The sequence below is a fragment of the Salmo salar genome, chromosome ssa11 (genome assembly GCF_905237065.1).
Source record: "Salmo salar chromosome ssa11, Ssal_v3.1, whole genome shotgun sequence".
NCBI classification, from domain to species: Eukaryota; Metazoa; Chordata; class Actinopteri; order Salmoniformes; family Salmonidae; genus Salmo; species Salmo salar.
Window position 1 is genome coordinate 16,046,083 of NC_059452.1, and position 22,310 is coordinate 16,068,392.

At 43.6% G+C, this 22,310-nt stretch overlaps 1 protein-coding gene across 1 annotated transcript in view; it reads left to right on the top strand.

Moving 5' to 3' along the window:
• The window catches only part of LOC106562150 (protein FAM189A1), a 172,324-nt gene extending 150,589 nt beyond the window's left edge, over positions 1–21,735 (top strand). The window contains exons 4-12 of the mRNA XM_014126809.2: positions 838–969; positions 5,682–5,789; positions 8,295–8,455; positions 15,399–15,546; positions 19,141–19,210; positions 19,379–20,083; positions 20,278–20,349; positions 20,592–20,911; positions 21,061–21,735. Of these exons, the coding sequence (XP_013982284.1) occupies positions 838–969; positions 5,682–5,789; positions 8,295–8,455; positions 15,399–15,546; positions 19,141–19,210; positions 19,379–20,083; positions 20,278–20,349; positions 20,592–20,911; positions 21,061–21,276 (1,932 nt within the window). The 3' untranslated portion in view covers positions 21,277–21,735. The remainder of the gene's footprint in view (positions 1–837; positions 970–5,681; positions 5,790–8,294; positions 8,456–15,398; positions 15,547–19,140; positions 19,211–19,378; positions 20,084–20,277; positions 20,350–20,591; positions 20,912–21,060) is intronic.
• The last annotated feature ends 575 nt before the right edge of the window (positions 21,736–22,310 follow it).

Sequence of the window (22,310 nt, forward strand, 5' to 3'; positions counted from 1 at the left end):
GAGAGAGAGAGAGAGAGAGAGAGAGAGATTTGCCCTGTAGACCTTGCGTTCCTCATAGTGTGTTGAGTATAGAGCCAGACTACAACAATGGTCCAGAGATCTGTCATTTTCACCAGCAGCACATCATTACTGCTGACTGAGTGATTACCATACAAGACTAAATGCCTCTCCCCAGTTCCCTTTACTACTGTACACGGCTCCTTGGAGACCATACACACCCCGCTATGACTGAAATATTAATGGACTTCACTCCCCCATGCAATTAACCCATGATGGGTAGGTTCACGTCCCGCCTCCTTACAATCTGGGTCACATAGTTAGTAGTTGTAGCAGCACCTCAAGATCCTCCCCCTGTTAACTCTGCCTTACAACTCACTGTGTTAAGTAATCCTCCTGCACTGTAGATTCCTCCGTTGTCATGTTAGAGACCTACACTCTTAGAAAAAAGGGTTCTTCGCCTGGCCGCATAGGAGAACCCTTTTTGGTTCCAGGGAGAACCCTCTGTGGAAATGGTACTACATGGAACCCAAAAGGGTTCTACCAGGAACCAAAAAGGGTTATTCAAAGGGTTCTCCTATGAGGACAGCCGAACAACCATTTTAGGTTTTAGATAGCACCTGCATTCTGGCAGGGAAAGTATCAGAGCAGGCAGAGACAGAGGTGCAAGTCTGATCTCCATCATAGAGAAGCATTAAGATTCTGCTTTATGCAAAGGGAGGAAGAGGAGACACAGGGCTAGGGTGTGTTGTAACATTATCAAGTGTGGGAAAGAGTACCGTGAGTTGTCATTGATATCCAATAACCCCTTTACATAGCCGTGTCCTTTCTCTCCCCCAGATAAAGTTTGACAGCGACGGTGTGTGTGTGTGCTGTGAACTGCAGCACCAGAGCTCCAGCTGCAACAACCTAGGAGAGACGCTCAAACTGAACCCACTGAGCGACTGCGACACCATACGCCAACACCTCAAGGTGGGTGGAAGTGAGAGAGAGAGTGTGTGTGTGTGCGCGTGCATGTGTGTGAATAGACAGTTATGTATATGTTACACCATTTCTTCTTTGATGTGTACTCTATAGCCTCGTTCTATGGAAATGATTCCTATTATGTTATGTTGTTCATTTAACTTGATCCTCTGAACCTCTTCAAGCTGAAATATTCTCCTACTCTGTACTGGTATTCCTCTGTGTAATGAATAACACGTCATGGGAGCTTAGCTGATACACAGACAATGTAAAACACAAGTGGAAACTTATAGGCTCATAATAGAACAGGAAATTGAGAATGGCAACCGCATTTGTCTTCTAATCCACGCATAGCTCTTAGTCATATTAATTGCATGGTCTGTCGACTTGGCTTTGCCAGTTCGTTCAGATCATGATCTCTGGAGATTATATAAACTGAAAAGCCTTCTGTCGGCATGGTGATCTATATGCCGCTACATCTTCATTGGATTACAGTGTTCCAATGCTTTCATTTCATGCCACTGATTGATTATAAGACATTGATAACTAAATAAAAGTCCCTTTAAAATGAAGCATGGGTATGAAAGAGGAGAGATCCAACCCTGTTAGTCATCATGATCATAGACCATTAAAGAGATGTCAGGATGGACACTATAAAACTGTATTATGTGCTAAGGAAGTCAGATAGGGTGAGTTACGTCAGATGTCACATAAGGCAATGGCCATCACGGCTCTCCATCATCCTCGGTCTAGACATTAATATGAAGTAATACTGCTGCTGTCTGCCTCCAAACGTCCCTCCAATACACAGCCTAGATTGGAAAATGATATGTTACAAGTCAGTTACATGCATAGCATGTATGTCACCACTTTGGCGTATCAGTGTAGTTCACAGTTAACTACCCATTTCAAACCAGAGCCTGTAAGACCAGAACCATTTTTTTCTGTAAAAAAACAGAATAGGTTCATATCCCCATAGATATTTTAATACTTATACCCCAAAGTATTGGTTTCATTCACAGTGCTTTCAATCACATGTTCCTCTTCCTGAATTTTTCTTGTCATTGCCCAAAGCCATGATTAATGAGTGTGGAACGAGGATTCAGTTCATTTGTGGATTCCTGAGTGAAGGCGGGGTGTGTAACCTTGGCAGTGGAGCTCCTGACCCCAGCCTGATCCCAGTCTGGCTCCAGGTAACCAGGCAGGGCTGTTGTGTTCAGGGAGGTTCAACTCTGTATGAACACCTTATTAACAGCTTCCGTCAAGGTATTATTACCCTGACATGATTTACCATGTCAATATGCAAATGTTAGTCGCCAGGGAAAACACACACAAGTAATATTTCTTCTCACATCTGCAAGTCAGATGTATACATCACAGCTGCAACACAAATGTGCTGTCTGTGTTTTAGAATCGCCCAAAACCAATGAAAATGGAACAATAATATGTAGTTGTATTTTTTGTTTAGAAAGATGTGATTTATAGTGTGTTGCCACGGCCCATATGCATGTGTTCATTTCTTTCACAGACCAATATTTCCTGCATTGGTTTTCCTAATTTCCTTGGTAGGAAAAGGCAGAGCTTTAATTACAAGATACGTTTGTGTACAGTTTCACCTGTACATTTTTCAATGATTCTCAATCCAATAAAATACAGGCAATACGGGGGCCTCCCAAATGGTGCAGCGGTCTAAGGCACTGCATTTCAGTGCTTGAGGTGTCACTACAGACCTGGGTTCGTGTCCAGGCTGTGTCACAACCGGGAGTCCAATAAGGCGGCGCACAATTGGCACAGTGTCGTCCCGGATTTGGGGAGGGTTTGGCTGGGTTTGGCTTTACGTGGCTCATCGCGCTCTAGCGACTCCGGTCGTCAGTTGAACGGTGTTTCCTCCGACACATTGGTGAGGCTGGCTTCCGGGTTAAGCTGGTGGATGTTAATTAAGGAGCGCGGTTTGGTGGGTCCTGTTTCGGAGGATGCATGACTCGACCTTCGCCTCTCCCGGGCCCGTTGGGCAGTGATGGATATCAGGAAATTGGGGAGAAAAAGGGGGTAAAATACAAAAAATGTATATATATATTACAGGAAATACACGTATGTATCATTTAGAAACACTTAGAAGTCATTATATTCAATATAGCCCATGACTCATGAATGGTATTTTTATTCTTTGCTTTATGACTGTACGATTTAATATAAATGTATACGCTATGCACACTAATCTTTCTTCACAAAGCAACAGCATGATTTCGCACAGCAACAAAACAGCAATAACATTCTACCAGAAACTCCACAAAACATACCATTGGGATTTTCAAAACTTGAATTCCAATCTATACTTTTTATTTCACATTATGCTTTTGATGTGACTTGTCAATGACATGTACAGTACATATTCAATGCCTAGATCTCAGTCTATTTTTCTCTCTCTCCTTAAAATTCTAAGTGAAGATCAAGAATCATTCATTTGGCATCCTCTTCTCTCTATTCCTTTCCCCGGAGTGAGCTATTGAACTTACCATTGATGCCGGTTTGTTTGGTAGATTTGATGCACAAGGTGATGCAACACTGCAAAGAGAACTGAATAATGAAATAGGCTACGCTGAATGAGGACATGGGTCTCCTGTGACTCCCGGTATCTGGATTGGGTTTGTGTGACTAGCAAGGCATGGAACAGGAACATATCCCAAAAAGATGAGGAGAAATCAGCTGTGTCAACACCTCAAACAAGATATAATGCAAAGGAAAATAAACAAAATGTCTCCTCTTTGAAAAGAGTTACTATGCATGTTTATACTGAAGTACCAATCTCCATGTATTACCTCTCTAAGTACACAGGAGCATCTCAGCCAAGCTAGCACTTTGTTCCCAAGTGTCAAATAAAGTGACTGAGTCAGAACTAATAACATCCTGTTTGTGTGTTAGGGTTTGATCATATTAGGCCAGACAGGGAAGTGATAGAACATAGTTGAAGGCCAGAAGTGACAGATCTGCCTCTTGTTTGACCTATAGGTCTGTCTACACTGCTTGTCAAATCTCTCTCCAAAGCTACAATGACATTACTCTATACTGTGGTACTAGTACGTATAGTAAATATCACTAGGAAATAATACTGTGTTCCAAACAAACATTGTTCATCCATAATAGCTCTCCATTGTCTGTTTGAAAATGAAAATGAAGTATTTAGTATGAGAGTCAAATACCATGGTAATTTGTGGTTTTCACTGTGCTTAGCTCAGGCTGTGCATTTCTCCCTATTCAGTATCCACATGATCAGAATGCCAGAAGATAGCTATTAGAAAAAGCACTGTATGGGCGAGGACACTTAGCGGCTGGCTTATTATTTCACCTTGAAGTCTAGCCAAGTAACAAAGAAAAGCAACATGGAAGGAAATCAAGAGCCTATTTTCAGGTTGCATGGGGTTCAATTTCACTAGTATGCATATTTATTCTGGCTGAGAATTCAATAAATCAGCTTATGTCAGTGCATAACCTTGGAACACAGACATCTCTTCAGGGCGCTATTATCACCTTACCCACAGAGACTAGGAAGAGAGATGGTTCCCTGTTGATCCGTGCTTCTTTACAATGGCGCTACTATTGTTAAGCTGTGTTGAAGTACTCAACATACCAACCTCATAGAAGATTTCTTTCAGGACAGGAGTTGTCCTTGACATGCAACCTGAGCCTCTGGGTCTTAAGCCATACAGTCCTATTATATCACACCTCAACAGTAGAAGGCACTGTTCATGGTCTTGGTTGGTTACCATGGTCCATGGTGCTGATGAGACGTTCTATTTCACAGTATTTCTGGAAGGCCACTCCTCATTCCCCTCTCCTGTCAGTCTCCAGGCTTTAAGCTGCCTGCTCATCACACAATGTGTTTCTCAAAGGGACTGAGAAAGGATCTGTTTCACAGACTCGGGACCTCACATGCCAAATGTAGGCTGCATCTGTGAAAGGCTGTGCGAGTCTCTAGCTCTCTGGTCACAAGAACACCAAGGTTATCAGAGATTTCACCTGTCATATCAATGGGAATCCATTGCTATAACCTCAACAATTTTCAGCATCGGTTGCCTCCCAATGGTGAACACATGTCAAAATAAAAAGAGAGCTTGGGCAAATGTCAAACTCACACAATTTCATTTCTTTCAAGACTGTTCCTGTGGTTGTAAGCAATGCTGCTGACTGGGGGTTCAAAGCAGCCAGTCTGGGCTGCAGTTAGCTGGCTGTTTGTAAACAGGATTTTATGACCTGAAGTGTCAGGGCCGGCAGGGATTCATATTGCTTCATTCCCACATGGTTTAATGAGTGGAAGAGGATGGCGCTGCAGGAAGTGCAGTGCTGAGCTATTAGGTTGACTTTGTTCCTGGTTGGATCATTCTCCGATTTAAGGGGTGATTTGCTGCTGTTATGATGTACTGTATCCTTCCTCTGCAGTGCTCCCCTGCTAGCTAGTCCCTGCTGTGCTGTGTCGCCTTGGTAATGACATCACCATTGTCTGTGTCACCTTCAGTCCCTCTCTCATTTATTTGTTCCCTCTATATATTTCTCTCCTCTCTTGTGTTCTCATGCTGTAATATTTGCTTAGCTTTCCTCACTGTGGCTCAAATGACTCCCTCTCCCTTCTCTCTCCCCCTTCCCTCTCTCCCTCCCCCCTTCCCTCTCTCCCTCTGCCCCTTCCCTCTCTACCTTCCCTCTCTCCCTCTGCCTGGGTCCTGAAGGAGCTCCTGTTTAGTGTGTGCGCCCTGAATGTCATCTCCACCATCGTCTGTGCCCTGGCCACTGCCATGTGCTGCATGCAGATGGTCTCCACTGATGTGCTACAGATCGTAAGTAGTGTGACAGAGAACACAATGGACACTTTGTCTCTGACTCTGTCTGACCTGGACTCAATGAGACTGATCTATAGCCTTATGGAGAGCAGCTCTGAACCATCATGAAAGGTAAACACGCCTGGCCTTATAATGCTGGCTTCATAATTCTCCCCTCATATGGCGGTAGTAGTACCAGTACTATTGTAGTACCATATAGATTTGGAATAAATTGTCTTCAGTCTCACCATCTTAGATAATGTCAACACACATCACGAAGAGCACCCATCCCAGAACAATTCAGAACCTCCACATCACGAAGAGCACCCATCCCAGAACTCAGAACCTCCACATCACGAAGAGCACCCATCCCAGAACAATTCAGAACCTCCACATCACGAAGAGCACCCATCCCAGAACAATTCAGAACCTCCACATCACGAAGAGCACCCATCCCAGAACAATTCAGAACCTCCACATCACGAAGAGCACCCATCCCAGAACAATTCAGAACCTCCACATCACGAAGAGCACCCATCCCAGAACAATTCAGAACCTCCACATCACGAAGAGCACCCATCCCAGAACAATTCAGAACCTCCACATCACGAAGAGCACCCATCCCAGAACAATTCAGAACCTCCACATCACGAAGAGCACCCATCCCAGAACAATTCAGAACCTCCACATCACGAAGAGCACCCATCCCAGAACAACTCAGAACCTCCACATCACGAAGAGCACCCATCCCAGAACAATTCAGAACCTCCACATCACGAAGAGCACCCATCCCAGAACAATTCAGAACCTCCACATCACGCTAAAAACCACAGAGGATTTGAAGAAACCAATGAAAGGGGAAATAATGATTCTTCTCCCTCGCTGTAGTTGGTAATATGTTCACCTTAAAAGGCATGCTGTCCTTAAAACGACCCTCTCGCATTACAAGGGAAACAAGACTGTGCCCAAAACCTAAATGCTTTGCTGTCATCAGGGAAATCAATATGGCGGGGTGATCCCTTTGCCCTTCAGAGCAATGCTCTCAGCCCATTTAGAATGACTTTCCCAGATGATTGGTGGGCTGGAGCGCCCTCATAGCCACCATTATAACAAAGCGATACTAGCGATACCAGCGGAGTTTGTCTGCACCCCTTTAATATCTCTGGGCAATCATTTTCCAGGGGAGAAATAACGTTTTAACATTCTATACAAGAAGGCTTTGTATACAGTTTATGAGCTGAGCTGTAAATTGTGTGGCCTCCTAGATGGGTACATGGCAGATAAGCCCAGGGTGGGAGATTGATAGAGCTGAATTATATTAGTGAGGCAGGAGTTTGGGGCTGGAGCCGGAGCAGATGCAGGGGCTGGGACTGCCTGGCGCTGATGCAGATGTAGGGGTTAGCAATGGGACTGCTGCAGAGGCTAGCGTGGAGGCTGCAGCCTACTGGAGCAGTAGGGGATTCGTTTCATCTCGGAGCACAAGGTGGCAATGCAAGACATCACTAGTGATCCCAGCTACACAGTCACCTCACAGGCACAATGAGCTACGGGACCAGAAGCTTAAGAGCAGGACAATATGTTTGATTTTGCACCTGGTTCAGTTTATTCATCTTTTGTGGCGAGATGAAAATTGCAAAACAATACTTTTTGTAACCTAAAATGATACAGATCACAGTCATTTGGTTGGTAAGGGCAAGGTTTTACTATTCAGTCATAATTTCAATGAGATATTTTCATGTCTTTGTCCTTGACTGATAATGAATGTATCTATATAAACTTTCAATGCTCTTCTTGTATGACACATGATTGATGGCAGACGCAAAGCGACAGTTGAGCACATTTTTCAAAGTCAGATTTGAACTTCAAAGTAGACAGGCTGAACTGCAGTGCGTCCTGAATGGGAACTTCTCAATGGCACGTCGTCGTCTGGTTGTGAGCAGGAGGAATGTGAGACACGCCACTGTTTTAAAAACACAGACCAGGAGAGATTAAACAGGCCTCTACAGCCGTAAGGTCACAGGAGGGTGAATGACAAAGGACCTGTCTCCTCCAATTCCCAGTACACTCACAGAGCCCCTCTCAATCTGGCTTCATTCCCATTTCACAAGGAAAGATTTCTGCTCCCAGGAACAAAGCTAGCTGCCTACTAAAGCCTGACTGACCCAAATGCACAATGTGCTGGCCAGGCCAGGGCAGGCTTCCTTCACTTGACACGTATTAATCTAGCCAGCGTTTTTTCCTCCCACTGCTCCATTGTGTCTGGCTTTATTTGCCCTGCCATTAGCGACTTTGCCACCGATAATGACGCATGCTACTGCATCGTTCCTTTATCCAAGTCTCCAAAAATAAACATCATTGTGTCAGCTAGATAACCTTATTCTGAATGCCGTTTTTCTACAGAATGTTTTTGAAATTGATACATTCAATGGTCCCAGTATAAAGCTTTCAGAATGAGACAAATAGACAAAGGTTTCCTGTCTCTGAAATAAAAGCTGGGTTTATGTCTCTGTCTGTCTGTTTCAGTTCATGCCACACAGAGCACGAGCCCTGAGCGCTGACTGCATGACTCCCCACGGCACCATCCTGCACCAGAACCTTGACTTTGACGAGTTCATTCCACCCATCCCTCCACCACCCTACTACCCCCCAGAGTACACCTGCACCCCGGTGATGGACGGACAGAGGTATCGCAACACAACATCACACAACACAACAGAACAAACACAACATACCACAACACAACACCTTGACCCTGGAGATGGGCGAACTGAGGAACTACAGCAAAGCAACACAACACAACACCTGCACTTCGGTGATAGATGTACAGATGTACTGGCTGCAGCACAACACTCTGACCTCCTAACAACCTCCCACCAGACAGAGTGTTGGCTGACCAACATAGCAACATGCCTGTTTGAATGACTGGCTGTAGCATCTCCTTTGGCACCTGTCACATTGGGTTTGATATAGTCTTGCGTTGCCATACCTCCAAAATCATGTTGTTGTCATGCCTGGAAAATTTTGTATCGCAAAAACAGTTTGAATAGTTCTGCAAGATTTTGATTGGCTGTTACATTTAAGAACCCTTCCCCACACACCCATAGAGGGGGGGTGTTATGTGTGCCACTGTTTTCCGTCCGGGTAGGACACATTTTGTAGAGTTGTTGCGTTTGCTAGTTTCAAGTGGACATTTTCAAATGATCAAGTGTGGCCAACAGTCTGCGATTTATATTTGTTGGAACTGAAAGTGGATTACGCTGGTTAAGTCAAACATCACAACACGTTCTAAACTGCTCTTTCGACAAACACACTTTTTTACCTTGTCTCCATTTGTCCATATGGCTGCCACCGAAAAATCTTGAAGATTGCCCATTATTATAAACGATAAGGGCTCAAAAAACTATTCAAGTAAGTAAATATATTTTGAAATGTTAAACTATGTATTACACTTCTAGTAGGCCACTTTGTATGCTAACTCAACTGAGCTGCTAGCTAGCAAGCTAACTTTACACACTGCTTAGCTAAGTGAATTAAATGTCATCATCTAGATAACTTTCTATTAGCTAACTACAGTATCTTGATGTAATCATTGTAAATTAAAAACAGTCTCCAAATGCGTTTGTTGATAACAGCCTAGGATGAGACTAATGGCGCGTTTCCATACAGGATTTACCCCAGTGTTTTACCTAAAAGGCTCAGACTTTTTTGTTTCCATCTACGTGGGCCGGGACCCGTGTCTGGGCCATGACTTCGGTGGACCTGCTCTCACTTGGGGCCAAAGCCAGGCCACTGGTACTTTTCAGCCTACATTTACATAACAATGACTAGCTTTAACACCTTCTCACACAGTAACTGTGTATACCAGCGGTGTTTTTGTATACAACATATGCTAACATAGGTAGCTACAATTGAAATCAGAAGTTTACATACACTTAGGTTGGAGTCATTAAAACTCATTTTTCAACCACTCCACAGATTTCTTGTTAACAAACTATAGTTTTGGCAAGTCGGTTAGGACATCTACTGTGCACATGACAAGTAATTTTTCCAACAATTGTTTACAGACAGATTATTTCACTTATAATTCCCTGTATCACAATTCTAGTGGGTCAGAAGTTTACATACACTAAGTTGACTGTGCTTTTAAACAGCTTGGAAAATACCAGAAAATGATGTCATGCTTAGAAGCTTCTGATAGGCTAATTGACATAATTTGAGTCAATTTGAGGTGTACCTGTGGATGTATTTTAAGGCCTACCTTCAAACTCAGTGCCTCTTTGCTTGACATCATGGGAAAATCAAACGAAATCAGCCAAGACCTCAGAAAAACAATTGTAGAGCTCTACAAGTCTGGTTCATCCTTGGGAGCAATTTCCAAACACCTGAAGGTACCACGTTCATCTGTACAAACAATAGTACGCAAGAATAAACACCATGGGACCACGCACCCATCATACCGCTCAGGAAGAAGACACGTTCTGTCTCCTAGAGATGAACGTACTTTGGTGCGAAAAGTGCAAATCAATCCCAGAACAACAGCAAAGGACCTTGTGAAGATACTGGAGGAAACAGGTTCAAATGTATCTATATCCACAGTAAAATGAGTCCTATATCAACATAACCTGAAAGGCCGCTCAGCATGGAAGGCCGCTCACCAAAACCGCCATAAAAAAGCCAGACTACGTTTTGCAACTGCACATGGGGACAAAGATCGTACTTTTTGGAGAAATGTCCTCTGGTCTGATGAAACAAAAATAGAACTGTTTGGTCATAATGACCATCGTTATGTTTTGAGGAAAACAGGGGAGGCTTGCAAGCCGAAGACACCATCCCAACCGTGAAGTACGGGGGTGGAAGCATCATGTTGTGGGGTGTTTTGCTGCAGGAGGGACTGGTGCACTTCACAAAATAGATGGCATCATGAGGTAGGGAAATTATGTGGATATATTGAAGCAACATCTCAAGACATCTGTCAGGAAGCTAAAGCATGGTCGCAAATGGGTCTTCCAGATGGACAATGACCCCAAGCATACTTCCAAAGTTGTAGCAAAATGTCTTAAGGGCAACAAAGTCAAGGTATTGGAGTGGCCATCACAAAGCCCTGACCTCAATCCTATAGAAAATTTGTGGGCAGAACTGAAAAAGTGTGTGCGTGCAAGGAGGCCTACAAACCTGACTCATTTACATCAGCTCTGTCAGGAGGAATGGGCCGAAATTCACCCAATTTATTGTGGGAAGCTTGTGGAAGGCTACCCGAAACGTTTGACCCAAGTTAAACACTTTAAAGGCAATGCTACCAAATACTAATTGAGTGTATGTAAACTTCTGACCCACTGGTAATGTGATGAAAGAAATAAAAGCTAAAATAAATATTTCTTTCTACTATTATTCTGACATTTCACATTCTTAAAATAAAGTGGTGATCCTAACTGACCTAAGACAGGGAATGTTTACTAGGATTTGATGTCAGGAATTGTGAAAAACTGAGTTTAAATGTATTTGGCTAAGGTGTATGTAAACTTCCGACTTCAACTGTATATGCCCTGGGTTATATGTGTAGGCCTACCTATGATCACACATGGTGTATACAAAAACAGTTGAACATCACACACAATGTATAAACCTATTAGAATTGGAGAAGGCCAACCCTGCTGGGGGTCTGCTGGGTGTGCAGGGTCCTGTTTCAGCCCAGAAATAACACACCTGATTCAACTTATCAAACCTAATGAGTTGATAATAAAGTGTGCTATTGCTGGGCTGGAACAGAAGTCAGCTCACCCAGTAGATCAGGGATCAGTGGAGCAAGGTTAGTCACCACTGGTATGGAGTGTTTTGTTTACCTGAAATAATGCTTTAGTAATAATAGCCTACTTGTTACTACCACTCAATTTTCTATTGTTGTTTAGACTACGATGTCTAATCTATACATACGAGTTAGCTTATTTGGACATTTTGTTTTTGATGAAGTGTTTAAAGTTGTTTTAATTGTTAAAATATTATTCAAAATTAACTAGTGTCAATGTTGATGAATCACAATCCTGCAATAAAGAGGCGAAGGGGTTCTGTCTCTAAAGTGTCTGTGTTTCTGTGTTGTATTCTCAAATTAACATGTCTTTTTTTGTCTGTCTAGTTGTAAGATCTCCAATCTGTTTTATTTGATTGTCACTCTGTCTCAGTATGTCAGCTATCTGAATCCACTGGCCTTATGGGGATCTGTCATCTGAAGCAGAGAATAGCTAAACTCTCACATGGTTTACATGTTGAGCTATATGTTCTTTATTTAAAATGATACCAGTAGACAATATATATGAGGCAAACCATATACCAGTGCTGCAGGCTGGTCTCATAGACTAGACGTAACATAGTAAACGTACATCCGGGACACTCAAATAGAGCCTCACAGTGGAGGTGTCATAATACACATAAAACCTAGCGATCAAACAGGGAAATTGTTCCAATAATTTTTCCACCATTGATTTTAGAAACAATTAAAATAAGGGCTGTGTTTCGCATAGGCTTATCTTAGCATGATGTTTTTTGATAAACATATAAAACTCTCTCGGACAAGGTGGCTTTTATCAATATATTTGGCTCTATTTATTCTCAGATTTTATCATGCTAATTAGCATCAAAGTAGAGATCATTCAAGACTACAAATCCCTGCAAGCTTGTGCACATCACCTCTAGCTGACACCTTTGCTAACAGGTATTGTGTCAATTTAAAACTTGCTTTAGACAGTTCACAGAATTATTAATTTAAAAACATTTAGCCAATTTATTAATGACTAAATTTAGCTAACATTAGATAGTTAATCCAGATAATCTTACCTTTTTGCCTCGATTCGGCTATCTCGTCCAGATCGTGGTATTTGTAGTTCTTTATGATAGCCACATTAGCAGCTAATTAGCATTTCATTTTTGGGAAGTAAATACAGGCGAACATATTGACTAAAGTCCCCTTGTCAGGGGGCTCCCGAGTGGCACAGCGGTCTAAGGCACTGCATCGCAGTGCTAGAGACATCACTACAGACCCGGGTTTGATCCCAGGCTGTGTCGCAACCGGCCGCAACCGCAAGACCTATGAGGTGGCACACAATTGGCCCAGCGTCATCCGGGTTAGGAGAGGGTTTGGTTGGTACGGGATGTCCTTTTCCCATCGCACTCTAGCGGCTCCTGTGGTGGGCCGGGCGCATGCACACTGACTTTGGTCACCAGTTGCACAGTGTTTCCTCCGACACGTTGGTGCGACTGGCTTCCGGGTTAAGTGGGCAGTGTGTCAAGATGCAATGCGGCTTGGCAGGGTGTTTCGGAGGGCGCATGGCTCTCGACCTTGGCCTCTCCCGAATCCGTATGGGAGTTGCAGCGATGGGACAAGACTGTAACTACCAATCGGATATCACGAAATTGGGGAGAAAAGGGGTAAAAAATATAATAAATAAAAAAGTCACCTTGTCCTAGAGAGATTTACACAGTTATCAAAATGTCACGCTAGGGTAAGTCTACACGAAACACAGCCCTTATTTGAACTCTTTCTAAAATCTCCTATGGGATAAATGAATGGTGGAAAACAATTAAAGCAGGACAATTAACGAAGAGGCAACTCAAATGAACTTTGATCGCTTTTATTAGAATTTTTACATTGCAAAAAGTTACACTTATTTTTCATGCCACAAGAGGTACCGGATCTGGCCAAATAGGTTTCGGAAAGAAGAACGGAGAGGTGCCGGATCCTGTTCCGGCTCAAATTAACACTAACGCTAACCCCTAACCCCTAGCCCCTAGCCTAGCTAACTTTCGCCGCCTAGCTAGAATTCATAACATATCATACGTTTTGCAAATTCATAACATATTGTACATTTTGCAAATGTGTAACATATTGTACATTTTGCAAATTCGTAACATATAATATGAATTGTAATTCATAACATTTCATACAGATTTACGTACAGAATAATACAAAATGCTCTGAGACTAGGTTGAGTGCTGACAAAATTGTTTTGTGTAAAAATCCAACCCTTGTAATTTAGGAACAGTATGAAAGTAAGACGATGACAATTCGGTTACAGGAGATGAGCATTAGAGGTAACATATTTTGAGGTTCATTTTATTTTATTCATTTTAGCAATGTTGCTTACGAAAAAGGTTGTCATTGTTCCCATAGTAGATAGACCAGGCGTATTCAACTCTTATCCTATGAGGTCCAGTGTCTGCTGGTTTTCTCTCCTACCTGATAATTAATTGCATCCACCTGGTGTCCCAGGTCTAAATTAGTCCCTGATTAAAGGGGAACAATGAAAGCAGTGAAAGCCGTGGAACTGACTTCTAGGTCAAGAGTTGAGTTTGAGGGAGATAGACAGTACCATGGTTGCTTTATGTATCACTGACCCTGAGTAAGCTAAATACTGGGCTAACACAGCTAACCTTTAGATCGATAATATGCTGTTTTTATTAACATTTTGTTGCCTTAATAATCCTGAGAGAAATTGAACTAGCTTGTAGCTAGTTATACCTAGGTAGCTTACAAGGTTAACTGACTTTTCTCAAAATGAACCTCATTGTGACTAGCTACTTCTTGTCCCGGGGCTCATGCAAGCCTGCACACCCAAATATCACTCCAGAAATGTCAAAATAAGAAATATTCAACTGGCCAGCATTGTAGACCATTTCCCCCCTCTCGCTGCAGCTTCATCTCATCTCAAAACAACAGAGAAATGCTGTTTTGTCACCAGTATTTGTTTTATTGATTTTTTTTGTCTTCAAGCACTGAGGGGATTCGATTAATCTCACCCGGGCTCCCGTGTAGGCGTGTTTTGCACTGTGATTTACACCTGGTTCGCACCCCTCTTTAGCTGATTTTTGCCATGGAACTTCCCCAGGTTTCCCGTTTTAGGGAAGCGAGGTTCATGACGAGGCTAGGTTTGATACAACTCCCTAGTTTGATTATTTGGTTTTGTCCTCGCCAAGAATCATATTCTATTTTAGTGATTGACGGCAGAGCTGAAACTAAACACATATGTTTTATTAAATAGGTATCTTGTAAGTGGCTAGAGCAAGTTTGATCGTAAATATGTATTCTGTGGAGCCCTTGGGCCAAGCCACTCACAATGCTTAGTATGGACTACCAGAATGTTGTAGTGCTTAGTTAAGGAGCACTGGTAACATCCATGGCCTTGTGTAAATGTGCCATTGATCTCCTTCCACTTGGTATAAGAGCATCAGTTCCATTTCCACATCTTTGACAGCATGCTGATCCAGCTGCTTGGCTAGATGCCATGTGTTCTTGTCAATTAGGCTGTAAATAGAAACATGCAGAGGAAGCCTTTATAGAGTCCCCTAGCTGAGGGCAGAAACATGTCATGACATCATCATGCGCTGGATGATTGATTCAGACACTCAAGTTGTATTTTATACTCTGCCACTTCACAGGAGAATGGGTTTTAATTAAAAAAGATGGCTCTTGCATGGTGAGATATTTTTAATTAACACCACATGAAAAACAATGTGTCTCTCAACCAATTGAATGTGTTTGTTTACTCTAAAATGAAGTGTTGCTGGATTGAGGAAGAAGAGGATATTTGTATTATTTCTCTCCTCACACCTTTCCTCCATAATGTTTCTCACATTCAGAAGTCTACATCTGGACTTTCCACACTCCCCGTTCAGTGCCATCTATGGAGTGCCCATCAACAGCCCTGGGACACTCTACCCCTCTGAGTTGCCCCCATCATATGAGTCTGTGGTGGGGATGGGGATGGGGCAGACCCCTGCCAGTCAGGTGAGTATCACTACCATCCTTCCCTCATAAAAGATCAGTGTACTAGCCAGCCTCTTTCTAACATTACACATTCTCTAATCACAGTCAGAGTAGTTTAGAACCCCGCTCACTGTTGAATACGTCCCTGTTTACATGCACATTGTAAGAACACACCTACAAGAAAGGCATTTTGACTTCAGAAGAAGTTGTTGTATGAGATCATAAAGAGAGAAGGAGAAGTACACAGAGAGAAGCTAGCTAGTTAGAGACTCAGTTGAAGTTTCTATTTGGGTTGAGGATTAGTGAGGTGAGAGGATTGTATGCTCCTCTCTCTCTGTGTAAATTGCTGCCACAGGCTCTAATAAAGGAGACATAATAAAGACGTGTAACATTTCCTTATGCAGATGACCCAATTCACTGCTGACCTCATAAGGCCTCCCCTAAGACAGCAGCACACACATACAGTGCATTCAGAAAGTATTCAGACCCCTTGACTTTTTCCACATTTTGTTACGTTACAGCCTTCTAAAATGGAATCTACACATAATACCCCATAATAATAAAGCAAAAACAGTTCTTTTTTTAGATATCACATTTACATAAGTATTCAGACCCTTTACTCAGTACTTTGTTGAAGCACCTTTGGCAGGGATTACAGCCTCAAGTCTTCTTGGGTATGACACTACAAGCTTGGCACACCTGCATTTGGGGTGTTTCTCCCATTCTTCTCTGCAGATCCTCTCAAGCTCTGTCAGGTTGGATGGGGAGAGTCGCTGCACAGCTATTTTCAGGTTTTTGCAGTGATGTTCAATCGGGTTCAAAACCGGGCTCTGGCTGGGCCCCTCAAGTACATTCAGAGACTTGTCCCGAAGCCACTCCTGCGTTGTCTTGGTTGTGTGCTTAGGGTTGTTGTCCTGTTGGAAGGTGAACCTTCGCCCCAGTCTGAGATCCTGAGTGCTCTGGAGCAGGTTTTCATCAAGGATCTCTCTGTACTTTGCTCCGTTCATCTTTCCCTCGATCCTGACTAGTCTCCCAGTCCCTGCTGCTGAAAACATCGCCACAGCATTATGCTGCCAGCACCATGCTTCATCGTAGGGATGGTGCCAGGTTTCCTCCAGACATCACGCTTGGCATTCAGGCGAAAGAGTTCAATCTTGGTTTCATCAGACCAGAGAATCTAATTTTTCATGGTCTGAGAGTCCTTTAGGTGCCTTTTGTCAAACTCCAAGCGGGCTGTCATGTGCCTTTTACTGAGGAGTGGCTTCCGTCTAGCCACTGCCATAAAGGCCTGATTGGTGGAGTGCTGCAGAGATTGTCCTTCTGGAAGGTTCCCCCCCATCTCCACAGAGGAACTCTGGAGCTCTGTCAGAGTGACCATCGGGTTCTTGGTCACCTCCCTGACCAAGGCCCTTCTCCCCCGATTGCTCAGTTTGGCCGAGTGGCCAGCTCTAGGAAGAGTCTTGGTGGTTCCAAACTTCTTCCATTTAAGAATGATGGAGGTCACTGTGTTCTTGGGGACCTTCAATACTGCAGACATTTTTTGGTACCCTTCCCCAGATCTGTGCCTCGACACAATCCTGTTTCGGAGCTCTATGGACATCTCCTTCGACCTCATGGCTTGTTTTTTTCTCTGACATGCACTGTCAACTGTTGGACCTTATATAGACAGGTGTGTGCCATTCCAAATAATGTCCAATCAATTGAATTTACCACAGGTGGACTCCAATCACATTGTAGAAACATCTCAAGGATGATCAGTGGAAACAGGATACACCTGAGCTCAATTTCGAGTCTCATAGCAAAGGGTCTGAATACTTATAAGGTATCTTTTTTTTATACTGTAAATGTGCAAACATTTCTAAAAATCCGCTTTCACTTTGTCGTTATGGGGTATTGTGTGTAGATTGGAAAACAATTTATTTAATCAATTTTAGAATAAGGCTGTAACCGAACAAAATGTGGAAAAGTTAAGGGGTCTGAATACTTTCCGAATGCACTATAGGTGTGATGGAAAAAGTCTAATTTAGATGAGATACAGAAGACACATCTTGTCTGGTAGAACATCAGAGCAGGTATAGATTTCAGTTTGGTGTTTGTCCTATGAACTCAATCATGGAGGTACGATTGTTGTCCACCTGGAGAAAATGTGAGATGTCACTTCTTCAAGGAATATACTTGGCTTTCTGTTGAATGCAGCTGGGTCGTTCCACCAATCGGGTACCTTTTGAGAAGTCGAACTTGGTAAAAAAAAAAAAACATCTCATTTTAATATTGACATAAAGAGCACATGTTCAACTTAAAACATGTTTTCCCCATCTCTTGAGGTTAAATAAAAAAAATACTATATTAATTGCCTATTAAGTGCCATTTAAAGTAACAGGGTTGACTGTAACAGGGTTGACAATTTCATCTTAAATCAGCCGTACATCCCCTTGTGACAGGGGGAATGGAAGCTTGTTGTGTGCAACAGGGAGTGGCAATTGAATGCAAGCTTAACAAAAAATGACATTCAGTCATTGACGCAGTTATCTGTTCAGAGCTGAGTGGTGCTTTGTGGCTTTCCTAAGACAGACAAGGTCTCTTGTTTCTTACATGACAGTGAAGGGAAACCACAGGAGACAAAGACATAGGAATCCAATCTGTAACAAAGCTGCGTCGTTCAACAAAAAGAGTGCCTTTTGTGTCCCTTTGATATTTTAGGAGACATTGTGCACTAACATTTTAGAACAAGATATATTATTTGCTCTAAAATGTAATACCGAAAGGCTTCCCCTCATCTTTTAGAGCTCTTTGCACAGATCTTTAGAAAATTATCTTCTAACAAAGATTCTGTGAATGAGGTCAAATCAATACAGCGTTTTCTCACCTGAAGTACATGCCTTTGAAGTGTTGATGCAGGGACAGCACCTGAGGGGACTGGCTGCTGTTAGATGTATGCCTCATAGGGGAGCAGCTGCAATAGGAGGATCTAGATTCCCCTTGAATAGACACTCGTCGCTCACCTAGCAGGTTGACTAGAATAGAGGTATAGACCCGAAATGATCCGTTTGTACAGGTGACTGCAGCTTATGATTGGTAAGACTGAGGTATTGTATTGGAACATACTTTATATTAAATGGTACTAAAGACACTACACAGAATTACATGACATGCTTCTAAGACCCTGATTATCCTTTTTCCTATTCACTGCTATGATTTAGAAATACTCATCATGATGGGATGAGAAAGAAAGCACACATTACACATAATGTAATAAGCATACGATTACCTAAGAAAACCACATTGCAGTGACAGTTCACCTCCTCTAAAATCCCAGTGGAATTCCTGATGTAGAGTGGGTGATGTGTGCTTAGAGAGCTCTCTACTGGCCAGAGTGTGGTACTGAGCACATGGTTTCCAGATGTGTCGGGAAGAAGCAGCGGCCTCTGACAGATGTTCTCCAAAAATAATTCTCTGACTCTCCCACCTGTTCCTCATCTTTAACAAGGGTTTCACTAATGGCAGAATTATTTGGTTCCCTCACTCACTATCCCTTTGGAAATGTGTGTCTCCTTTGTGAACTGTAAAAACGAATCATTTGTGTGTGTCTGTCTGTCCATGTGCTCCTCTCTGCAGGTCACTACCAGCATTGATCAGCAGACCAGCCTCTGTGAGAGAAACACCACAGCTGGTCTCAGTACTCAGGGTAAGGAAGGCTTAATCACTATCACTACAGCCACCCCTCACACCACTTTGACTGTGTGTGTGAACAGGCTGGTGTATCCCACCCATAGGGGTGAGCCATGTTTGATATCTATGCCTGTACTGTAATTTGGTGCAGCTGATGCTTGTGCTCTCCTGTGTCTTGGCCCAGCCTCGGTGGACAGTGCCTCTCTAATGGTATCAGAGGAGGTGGCAGAAATTCCAGACCACAGTTGCTCCTCAGAGGATCTCTGTTCCCTGGAGATGCAGGGCTCTGACTCCTCTCCCGATGGCACGCTGCACACTGCCCCCACTGATGGCAGCTGTATCAGTCTAGAGCTCAGTGCCCGCTTCTCCCACCGCCACCGTGGCCCGGCCCGGCTCGACGACACTGGCTACAGCGAGTCCTCCCACACCCAGGACTCCATACCCCGCTCTCCAGACTGGTCCATAGAGAACGTCAACATACTGGAGCACGAGGAGCCCAAGGGAGGAGCAAAGCTACACGCAAACCTCAGAGAACGAGCCAGTAAGAAGCAGCTGATTCTTCCTGTCCCTCCAACTCCTCCCTCCCTGCCCTCTGCCTCCCCCTCTGCAGCCGCAGCCGCAGCCACAGCCTCCGTAGAGGCAGCCTCAGCAGCCCAGAGCCTCCCTGCCTGCCCCTCCCCGTCCCCCCCTGCCCGGCCCCGTGGCTCACGGCTGTGCTTCAGTGTGTGGTCCCCATCCTCCTCTTCCTCCTCCCCGGCCTCGCAGCCCCCTTCTACCTCAGCGCCAGCAGAGCGACCACGCATGCTCCGGTCAGGCAGGAGGTATCGCAAGCTGGCTCGCATCGTACGCTCCACCAGCGACCCCATCTCCTGTACCTCCATATCTGGAAGTACGTGAGTTGTTCCTGTGTCGGCACGGCATTGTTCCCCATATGTTGTTTAGGAAAGATCCTGTCATTACTGTTGAGATGAACCGGGTTAATCAGACCACATAGGCAACTAGCATCACTTCATTTGTGAAATGCAAATAATATACTTTAGCATAAGTACTTGTTCACCATAAGGCTAACATCTCCCTCTGCAGGTGACAGCTGTGGCTGCCCCTCTGCAAGCAACCCTCCTCCTGAAGATTCTCCTCAGACTTCACCAGAGCAAGGTAACGTCCACCCCACCAGAGCCTTTTACCACCTCTGTACTATTTACGCCTTTCACATCTCCCCACCAGATCACTCCCCACCTAACCTGGCAGTCTACACATACCCCTGGCGAAAACAGCCATTTAGAACAGCAGCTCATAGGTGAAAATAGTGTTCACCTACAGAATGTGCAAATGTGTTGAATGTGTTGAGTCCCGCCTGATTGGATGTTGTTATATGTTTGTATCTTCGGTGTGTTCAGAGTCTACAGAGGTGGCAGCTCCTCTCCACGCCGCTGCCAAAGTCAGCACCCGCAGTGGTAGGAAGCAGAAGGAGGGGAGGAAAGTGGACATCCGCCTCAAACCGCGAGCCCTGCACACGGTCTCCAACGAGCGCCCACACTCTCTGGCTGACCTCAAGACGTATAAAGACACCAAAATCCTGGTGGCCAAATTCCTGGAGCACTCCAGCTGCAGTCTACCTCCAGAGGTCCAGCAGGTGGTCAACAGCATCAAGTATGTCATCAAGTCTGACGAGAGACACATGGAGGAAGCTATTTTCAGTGCCAATGTCATAGATCAGGTACGCCTATCGATGGGCATGAGTATGAATGCATATACAAAATAAGCTGGTCTGATAACTTAATGAAACCATTGTTGGACCATTCTGGTCTAAACTGTTGGTCAGTGATATTGATGGATGTGTTTGTTTGTGTCTGTTACTTTGCACAGGTGATGACACAGTCACAACGCATCATCGGCAGCCCAAGGAAGCGTGCCCATGAAGACTTGCACCTCCAAAGCTGTGGGGCCTTGAGTTCCCCTTCCTCATCCCTGCGCCGTCCACCTACAGCACCAGGGCCTCCCAACCCCCCTGCTTCCCTGGACTCCTCTCCCTCACCCTCTGAACGCACTCAAAGCCTTTTGTGTAGAGAGACCATCCTTTGACCGCCCTCCCTCCACACCAAGGACTCAACCCCTATTTCTATCTCATAGTGCCCTGTGAGACTGTGCCAAGACTTTAGCAGAAACTAACTCAGTAAGTCATGTCTGGACTGGATTGGCTTCTGTTCTCTCTCTCATATCAAAAACAGCAGAATGTTCTCTTCTCCCTCAGGGGATTTTTTAACAGTCTCAACCCTGTAAACACACTTGTAAGCCAACTAAATGGAGATGTCATGATGAATAACTAGTGCTCTACTTTATGAAAAGGAAAAAAACGACTTTGTATTAAAACTGTGAACTGGACAGTTTTTGGATGGTACTAGCTCCTGCAGACTTTGTGGATTCTGATTGGCTGAATACTGTGTGCCACTGCAGGACAGAGAACTTTACAAAAATGGATTATTTAACTTACCTCAATGTGTTACAGTTCTTATCAGTGTTACAATAAAATATGACTTTCTATGTTGTAGTCGACCTACTTTCAACAATGGTATGTCATTTGAACATTACATACATTTTTAGGAGGCGTGAGAGACAAAGAAGCCATGCTTACAGAAGATGCATGGCGCAACTGAATAGTAAAAAAAAAAAATATGAAAATACTGTATGTACAAATCACACAAATTGTGTAATATTTTGAAAACCTTGTTCATTGTAACTTTCGAAATATCAAGAGCTTGTGGTTTGACAAACTATTCTGAATGATCTAGGTTGCCATCCAATTGGCGACAGAGTTTCAGGTGAATATTCAAAAATCTGCGTAGAAACAATATGCAAATATTCCCAACAGAAGTGTTTCCATCAAACTGACTTATCAGCGGATGAAAGGCTGTGCGTGATGACGTAGTGTACATAAAATGACTTTTGCACTTAAGTTTTCATGTACTGAATAAATCAATTGAAGTTTAAAGGGATAGTTTAACCAAATTACAAAATGATATATTGGTTTCCTTACCATGTAAGCAGTCTATGGACATGGTATGACAGCAATCCATACTTTGGTTTCATTTCCCTGGTACTGTTTCCATATGCTAACG